This window comes from Sesamum indicum, linkage group LG3 (assembly GCF_000512975.1).
Source record: "Sesamum indicum cultivar Zhongzhi No. 13 linkage group LG3, S_indicum_v1.0, whole genome shotgun sequence".
NCBI lineage: Eukaryota > Viridiplantae > Streptophyta > Magnoliopsida > Lamiales > Pedaliaceae > Sesamum > Sesamum indicum.
This window is the reverse complement of record NC_026147.1, coordinates 12474773-12484269: the sequence shown is the minus strand read 5'-3', so window position 1 is coordinate 12484269 and position 9497 is coordinate 12474773. Positions and strand designations below refer to the sequence as shown.

General features: G+C 30.0%; 1 protein-coding gene across 3 annotated transcripts; it reads left to right on the top strand.

Moving 5' to 3' along the window:
- LOC110011762 (bidirectional sugar transporter N3-like) lies at positions 1591-9249 on the top strand. Of its 3 annotated transcripts, none has more exons than XM_020692950.1 (6): positions 1591-1711; positions 1878-1951; positions 2373-2583; positions 3493-3651; positions 6995-7114; positions 8962-9249. In XM_020692950.1, exons 3-6 carry the CDS (start codon positions 2392-2394, stop codon positions 9178-9180), a joined length of 690 nt encoding a protein of 229 aa, XP_020548609.1. In that variant the 5' UTR covers positions 1591-1711; positions 1878-1951; positions 2373-2391; the 3' UTR covers positions 9181-9249. The 3 variants fall into 3 exon arrangements, with proteins under 3 accessions (XP_020548609.1, XP_020548608.1, XP_020548610.1); XM_020692949.1 differs by having other exon boundaries at positions 1600-1711; positions 1915-1951; XM_020692951.1 differs by lacking the exon at positions 1878-1951 and having other exon boundaries at positions 1607-1711.

Genomic DNA, 9497 nt, shown 5'->3' with positions numbered 1-9497 from the left:
ATGAAATAAATCATAAAGAAAAGTTGAATTCCATCATAAACTTAGTACTGAAGTCAAGAGATAGAGAGAAGACGAGAGTTGATGTGTTTGACATATGAATTACCAATCTATTTATACTACTGATTTCTGCACCAACCATCCTTCCTTCGGCAGCAAAATTCGTTCCCTTTCTTTTTTACTTATTGATTTGTCTGCGCGGTTAAGTATGGGCACGTCAACTCAAATATGCAAATCTATCACGATTTTCTCTTTTCCTTTGATTATAATTTATTCTGTCGTTGATTTGGGACTTTCTAATTCTTACGAATTAAGTAATTAAGTTTCATATAACTTCTTCTTTATCCCAAATTAATTAAAATAAATATTTTGTAAATAAACCTTAAACAAGAAATCGGTGAAAAAAGAACAAATCTCATGGGGTGATAATAAATTAATTTACTAAAAATGATATATAATATTTAATATAATAAATACCGGGGTGTCACATGACTAGCCTCATTCAACTTTTGCTGCAAAACAGACTTCTAGCACAATCTGCATGATGCCGTAAAAATTTAAGTCAAATTTTGTTTGTGATTTCATTTGGTTCGATCAAAAAAGCGTGACAGACCAACAGAGTTTCTAGCACAATTTATAAAGTAAAAATCTAAGGTAAATATCATCTGTGATTGGTTTGGATCGACCAAATTTGATTCGGACAAAAAATTTTCAAATCTAAGTGACGATTTATATGAATGTTCGCAAATTTTGCTTCCCTTACCAGTCTCGGATAGGTTGTATGTATGCATGCAATCGTCTGGCCAATTTCTTTGTAGCAAACACCTCGTAATCGTCTAAATTTTATTATAATGACGTTTTCTTAAATAAAATAAAATAACTAACTCCTCATCCATGCAATAAAATTTGGTCCCCTTATTTATTTATTTTTAATAACATGATCACTAATAGACAGCCGAAAACCATCCTCGGATACGACGAAATGCACTATGCTCATTGGCTTGGCCACATCTAGAGCTTATTGTACATATCATAGAGATATACCAGAATATTACATGACCATTTTCGTGCTTCTCTGAAAAACTTTTTTTTTTCTTTTTCTAATAAAAGTTGATTATGTAATTATATCAATATTAATAAATTTAGTAATGTATTTATTCGATCACTTAAAGCAATATATGAACTATTATTTTTTTGAATAAATTGGTTATAGTATCAAATATCTATATATCCAACAATAACTGACCATATTGCAAATGTATACTGATTATTAATATCGGATAATTATATCTAATAAACAACTACTATTAAAATAGAACGACACCAACACCAACTATTAAAGTAGAATAACATTCCAAACGCTGGTGGACTTGAACCCACGACCTTAAATCCACTTTACAATAAATAGAGATTACAACAATTAACAATAATAAATTCAGATCAAGTAAGAAAAATATCCATTACAAGTAATTAAACTCACATTGAATGAGACAAATACCCACATTTTTATGGAACTCGATCCATGACTTCGAACTAATTCATCCCATTATCTTCTCTCTATATATATGCATGTGAACTCAAAAATCAACTTCAATTAAATTAGGCTTTACTTTCTTTTTCCTGTGTTGCATTCTAGAGAGAGAGAGAGAGAGCGAGAGAGAGATGGCAGCTTTCTCCATTCATAATCCTTTGGTATTTACCTTTGGCATTCTAGGTAAGTTGTATATGTTACATATATAATCATATACGATATATATATATATATATATATATATATGTATCCTGATTTCTTGATCGTAGTATGAAATTATGCGTTATATATTTGCAAATATGTTCAGACGTTAACATAATAATGAAGCTGCAAAACTAATGAATTGCAGACTTTTTGTTTTTCTTTTTATTTATAATACTTTGCAGGCAACCTTCTTACTTTCTTGGTATTTCTTGCCCCAGGGTAAGTTATTTAATTTCTCTACCATATTTATCTCTGTGAAATAATTGAAATTATGACACTCCAAAAGAAATATGATTATTTTCTACACTATTAATGACCACAACTTAAACACCGTACCAAAATAATACTATCTACCACCTTCGAAAAAAGTCGACGCGAAAATTTAAGTTTTAACCATGGTTAGTCAACTTTCGTTATAATTTTTACCTATGCCTAAAGTATTTGTCATAATTTTTAACTGATGCAATTGTTTTGCCTCACTGATGAAAACAATGGCTAATAGCCGTTGCACAACTGGGGTTATTTAATACCTGTCACGATTTTTTACTTTAACCATAGTTTTAATTATGGTGAAAACCTAGCTAGATTTCTTCTGGTGTGAGAAAAATAATAAAATGAACTTAATTGGATTACGTTGCAGGCCAACATTTTATAGGATCATGAAGAAGAAATCAACAGAAGAGTTCCAATCTGTGCCATATGTGGTCACTTTACTTTCCAACATGCTGTGGTTATATTATGCTATTATTCTGTCCAATGAAATTCCTCTCATCACTGTCAACTCCGTTGGGGGTTTCATAGAGGCCATCTACATCTCCATTTACATTGCTTATGCACCCAAGAAACCTAGGGTAACTATTTATTTCTCAATGTAAGGGGGTGGGGTGGGGGGTTTTAAATAGGTTTAATTGCCTTTTTAGTTATGTAATTATAGCTATTTGGTATTTTAATTCTTTAACTTGTTAGGTTTGTGATTCAATCTCGTACGTTTCTTGTTTTCACAAATTTATTAGGACAAAATTGGTCGGAAAAAGTGGCATATACAAGTCATGTGCCAGTAAAAAATTGAGAAAAATAAGATTGTTGGCTGATTTTATATGATATGGCAAGAGTAGGGGCGCGACAATTATGGAAAATCGGAACATTGGTGTCAAAAAAACATTAAGTGGCGATTCTAATAGTGTCACTAATTTATATATTTAGTGATAAGAATATTTATTTTGTCACAATAATGAATTTTTTTTATGATTGTAATAATTAATATTATTTTGTGAAAATTATTATTAGCGCGAATTATTGACAAAAGAATATGCACAAAGTCGTCACTAATTACAATTAGTGACATATTTATAATGACGACTATTATTTGTTGTCACTAGGTCGTCACTTACATGCGTCACTAATTGTATTCAATTACAACTTTATTCATAAGTCACTAATAGTTATATAATGACAAGATAGAAATTATCGTTACTTAATATATATTTTTAGTGATAAATTTTAAATTGTCACTTGATGTTTTGTTTCTAAAATCATATTTTCTTGGAGTATTTTCGACCAATTTTAAACCAATTTTGTCCATAAATAGTGAAAATAGAAAATGTAACGGACCAATTTACAACTGTAACAACTTAAAGTACTAAAAAATGCCAAACGATTATAATTATAGGAATAAAAATGCAATTAAATAGTTTAGATAAACATATATTTTATTTGCGCTGATTATTCTACATGTCAATATTAATTAATTTACGTTGCAGATGCTAACTCTGACGCTGCTTTTGGTGAGCTTTGTGGGGTTGGGGTTTATTATTATTTTCACCAACTTTATAGTAAAAGGAGCACAAAGAGTTGAGTTTCTTGGATGGATATGTGCAACATTGCTTGCCACTACGTACATCGCGCCTTTAGGCATCACGGTAATTAATGACGTTTCTATTTATTTATTTTTTGTTATATATACGAAACTTGTGTTTATTATTTATAATTTACAAAAATCTATTAAAACAAAAATGTTATTATAGTACAAAAATTTTCGATTTTCATTTCTATTCCTTTCTCTTTTCATTTCTATTCCTTTCTCTTTTAATTAATTTGGTCACGACACTTTTATAAACATGAAAGAGCATCGCAAGATAAGAGAAAATTAGCGATGTAAAGTAATTGTCGCTGATTATATTTATTAGGTAACAAGAACTATTAATTTGATATTATAATGATTTTCATAATTTTAATAGAAAGAATATCTGTACTGTTATAAAAGAGAACTCTGCTTTCATGCACGTATTATGCTTTGGAAGTTTTGCACTCTTTCAATTTATAATGCTATCGCTCTATTCATTTTAAAGGGGAAAAAAAATCTTTTGTCATGTCAATTTTTAAATATCCAAATTTACCCTTTATTCATTTCGTCCATCCAATAAAAATTTAGTTAAAATAGTAATTTCAATGTGTTTGGGGGAATTACACTTTTAGTCCTCAAATTATATCACTAATATTTGTTTTTGGTCCTCAACCAATCAAGAATGACAAATTTGGTCCTCAAATATTGCATTTTTTTGACGGAATTAGTCCTTTACCATCAAGTGCCAAACACATGAGGTGGCTTGAGCTTCCTAGTCACAACACACATTCTAGGCTACCTGCCAAACACCTTCAACTACCTACCGGAACTCCATTCTAGCTTGGACATTGTCCACATAACGTCTACATATCTCACTCCCATTAATAATGGTGTTGAAGTCTCTAAACACTATCAAGGGACATTGTCCACTCCTTCAGCTAATTAGGCCTATCAATGGGTAGGACAAGACGTTCCATAAACCCAAATCCAAATCCAAAAAAACTCATACAAATTGTTAATGTTCAAGCGCTATTCATCTAACTCAATATTTAACGGGTCTCTAAAGTCAAATAGTGATGGAAACAGGACGAGTTTGGTTCGGGTCTGACCGGACTTGAGATACGTCCCGCCCCACCCTCGCCCCGAATGCAAAATGGGGTTTTGAATTTTGACTTTTAAGTGTCTTCTTTTAACTACAAATAATTGTATTGTTATTTTAGTTGATAATTATTAATTAGAGTTAAATAATTTAAATTTATCATTTAATTAGACTTTAATATATTCATGATTCAATTAATATTTTATTTTTTTAATAAGTAATATTAGTTTAGATTTGAATATATTAACATAGTTTTCGCTCTAAAATGAATTGTATAACACAAAGTATACGTCCATCTATATTATTAATTTTCTCATCAAGTAATATACGTTTACAATTTATAATGACTTACAAAGTATACATTCAACTAATAATTTATTTTTAATAAGTAATATTGTTTAGATTTAAATACCTTAATATAGTTTTCACCTAAAATGGTTTGTATAGCAAAAAGTATACGTTCGTCTAAATTATTAATTTTCTCATCAAGTAATATTATGTTACAATTTACAATAGATTGTATAATATAAAGAATACATTCAACTAATATTTTATTTTTCCTAATAATATAGTTTAAATTTAAATATCTTAACATATAGTTTTTAATCTAAATGAATTGAATAAAACAAAGTAAACATTTATCTAGATTATTAATTTTCTCATTAAGTTTATTTTTTGTATTTCTTATAGAGTTGGATATATGTAAAAATTGTTTAAAAATTTACATATAATACTATAATTTTCTTTATTAATAATGAATTATATATCAATAATAAACTAAAAAATATATAAAATTCGGGATGGGGGAGGAGGGGCGGGGAGGGTCCAGGGCAAAACCCATACCCCGTGTTGAACTCGTCAATACTATTCCAAATCCATCCCAAATGGGGTAAATCCAGGTCAGGATTTCAATTTTTCGAGGCCAATTGCCAACTCTAAAGTCGAAAGTATTTTAACATACTCGATTTTTTGGGTGGGGTCCAACACATACCTAGTGTTTTTTTTTTTTTTTTTTTTATCTTTTTTGTAACAAATCAAACCAAAGCAAAAGACAAAATTTTAATAAAAGAAATCAAACTAATATTGGACAGTGTGAAGCGAGATGAGAACATAGAGAAAATAGACAAGAAAGCTCTCAATTTTCATGTAAAATCCATTCCGAAATTTCGCAAGAATGAATTCGGATCAAATCCCAACTCTTGTTGAAAGTTGCGGGTAAAATGGAAGTAGTTGGAGTTTTTGGGTTGTGCAGAAATGAGTTGGAAAAGAGAAAGGTGTTGTGGAGTGAGTTAAGGTTGTTTCTGGGAGTAATGGGTTGCAATGTTGAGGACATTATTGATGACTTAGATGAGACTGCCCTCGCCATTCTCGTTTTCTTTTCAGTTGCAAGAGGTTAGAAGGGGTTAGGCTAGCTCAGCGGCGCTTCAAGGCGGAGATTGCAGCAGCGGGGGTGGAATGCAGTGGACCCGGGTGGCACTTGCAGTCCACTACCAACCACACTAAGGTTCACATAATTCTTCTAGTAATAAATATTTTATCCATTCTCAGGATTAGTCACCATATTTTGCAATTGTCGATAGAGTCAACTTGTTTTTTTGCCAATGCTCTCCATTCTTGTCTGAAAATGACAAAAAATGAGTCTTTTCTTTCTCCCCTCTAAGAATTCTCACGTCTTGCCACGTGAGGTTTCCCATTATATTTAACTGAAAAATGATAAAAATTACTAATTTCGTCAAATAAATGCAATATTTGAGGACGAAAACTGTGACCCTTGATTGTCAGAGAATCAAAAATGAATAAGTGGTCTAGTTGGACGACTGAAATTGCAATTTTCCATCCTGCATCAAATTCTTTTTTTAATAAAATTAAAATAATTGAAAATAAAAACTGAATCTTAAATAAGAAAGTGAGATGAAAGATAAAGAGAGAAAAAATAAACAAATACAGAGGTTAGTGGAAAAAAGAACAAAAAAATAGATGGAGAATATTTTTTCGGTAGTATACTTTAAATAGGAGGAAATTGTGGATGAGCAAATTATCCTCCTATGAGAAAATACAGCAATACACTCCTTTATATTCTTTTAAAATAAAGCAATTTACCTTCTTGTCTAAAGAGGTAAATTATTTTATTTTAAAAAATACAGTAGTGCACTTTTAAAACACAGAAAAATAAATTACTATTTCTTTTACAGGGGGATAACTTGCTCACTTGTAATATCACGAATAAATTGCTTGCATTTTTCCCAATTCTTATTCCAGTACTTGACACTACAATTAATTTTTAATGAACTGTTAACGGCCAAAAATTTTGTGAATGCAGAAAAAGGTAATTCAAACGAAAAGCGTGGAGTTTATGCCCATCTCATTGTCATTTGCTATTGTTGTTTCTGCTGCAATGTGGGTTTGTTATGGTTTCCTGCTCAAAGACCTGCATATTGTGGTAACCTCTCTCTCTAACTCACTAAAATACATGTGATTTTTATTATGGTTAAAAGTAAAAAATTATGGTAAATATTAGTTAATCGTTACTCTGTAAACGGCTCTTAAACGTTGTTTTTGTAGGCGAGACCAAAATATTAATCATAGCTAAAATTCATGACAAATGTTTTAGTCATGACTATAATCATGACACGTGTTGATTAACCGTAGTCAAAATGTATTAAGTTTGTTTGACAATGATAGATAGTATTGCTTTTTACTAAAATTTTTGAGTTATAGTTATTTATAAGGGTAAATTATATTTTTACCGCCCGAACTATACCCATTTTTAAACTCTGCCAACAATATCAATTTACCATATCAACTTTGCGAAATTTAAACTGTGGCATATATGACCATTTTTTGTTGATTTTTTTTGTCGGAAAAACCTCATGCTATGTATATTTGAAAAATATCACATCACATAAACCTTAAATATAACATGTGCACGTATTTGATTTTATTTTTATGAAAAAACTTGATTGAAAAATAGTTATAAATGGCAAAGTCAAAATTCATAAAGTTGAAATAATAAGTTAATATAACAAAGAATTTTAGATGCTAAAGTATAAAAACGATTATAATTCAAATAATAAAATATAATTTACTCTATTTATAATATAAGGAACAATGTATTATTTTTCTTACTGACTTAATAAACTATACACGCATACTTGTTCATTTAAGAAGAAAGAAACATTAATGTTCCTATGATTGCTATATACGAAAACTATTTGAATTTTGCACTCCATATCAAGGAGATAAGAATAAACCCATAATATATATAATTTTATTAGGAAAAATTATACTTTTAGTTTCAAACTTTATTATTTATTCTGTTTTGATTTTTGAACAATTTGAGTTTATAATATTAATTCTCAAAATATTATGTTTTTTTATACTTTTGATACTTTTCGTCAAGTGTCTGTAAATAATAACGAAAGAAGTCATGTTTTTTTGCACGATGCCGGTGAGGAGTGAGAAAAGATGGAAGAATTACACTTTTCATCCCCAAATTTTACCACTAATTTGATTTGATACTCAAATAATTAGAGGTGACAAATTTGTCTCAAGCTGTCTGTTTTTTTTTTTTTTTTTAACAAAATTGGTAATTTCCTTTAAGTACACATAAAAACGGATGAAAAAAATTGGTTAAGAGAAACATGGGTGTGTTGGAGAACACTTTTGGTCCTTAAACTTTTCGATGCACCATTCTGATCCCTTATGTTTACAAATTATTAAAATTTTAGTCCATCCAGTTCCCTTCTTAACATTTTTAAACTCAATTTCAACGGTTGAACTGAAATCGTAATAATATATAAATATTAAGGACTAAAATTGTGATCCGATAAATTTAGGGTCCAAATCAATTTTGACGTAACATATAGGGATCAAAAATATAATTTTACCCTACTTTTCATGATTCCATTATCAGCACCAATTGCAAATATATTACCACACTCCTAAACTATCAAACTATGTATAATGATTTAGAAGTACACTAATGTATTTGCATTATTGCACTTACTCTCTTGGTTTGGGAGTGCATTAATGTATTTGCAATTGTTGTTGACTATGGAGATCGAGAAAAGCAAACGAGCAAAGGGGAACACGCCCAGGCTGTGTTCTCGAACACGGATGTATTTCTATCAGCCATTGCTTCGTCCGTTCTATCGGACACTTAACGAAAATGACCAATGTCGTAACAAAAAAAAAAAAAAAAATAATGGTAAAGTTTGCTCTATTTCTTTTCCCTCCTCAGCTCCAAACACCCTATAGTTATTGGATCAAAATTGCAATTATTTACAGGTTGCAAACACAGCAGGGGTGATTGCTGGAGTAGTACAGATAATGCTGTACATGATATATTATAAGGGCAAGGCACATACAGCAGACAAACTCTCTATCACTCATCTCAACCCCAATGCAGATCCCACTTCTGATTTAGAGATTGTTAGTGCTAAAGAAGACAATGCTGTTTCCAGTATTGAGCACAAAGAAGGACTATCCATGGATCCCTCCAATTAATTTACTTCAATTTTCAAGAAATTGGGGATCAATGGGATTGTGCATTTAACTAGTTTGGTCTGAATTTCATATCCGGTGTCATAAAAAATTTGGAATTAAATTACTAACTATAAGTCCAAATAAATTGACTATTAATTAGTTTCGGAAAAAAATTCAAAATACATTTGAGCTTTACACATTTTAAAATGAAAATCCACAATAAGCCCATATCATATTTGGGCTTTATGCATTTTTGATTGATTGATCGAAGATAAAATATAAGATTATCTTTTATTTTAGATTGATTAATTGAACAAAAATATGTTTAAGTATGATCC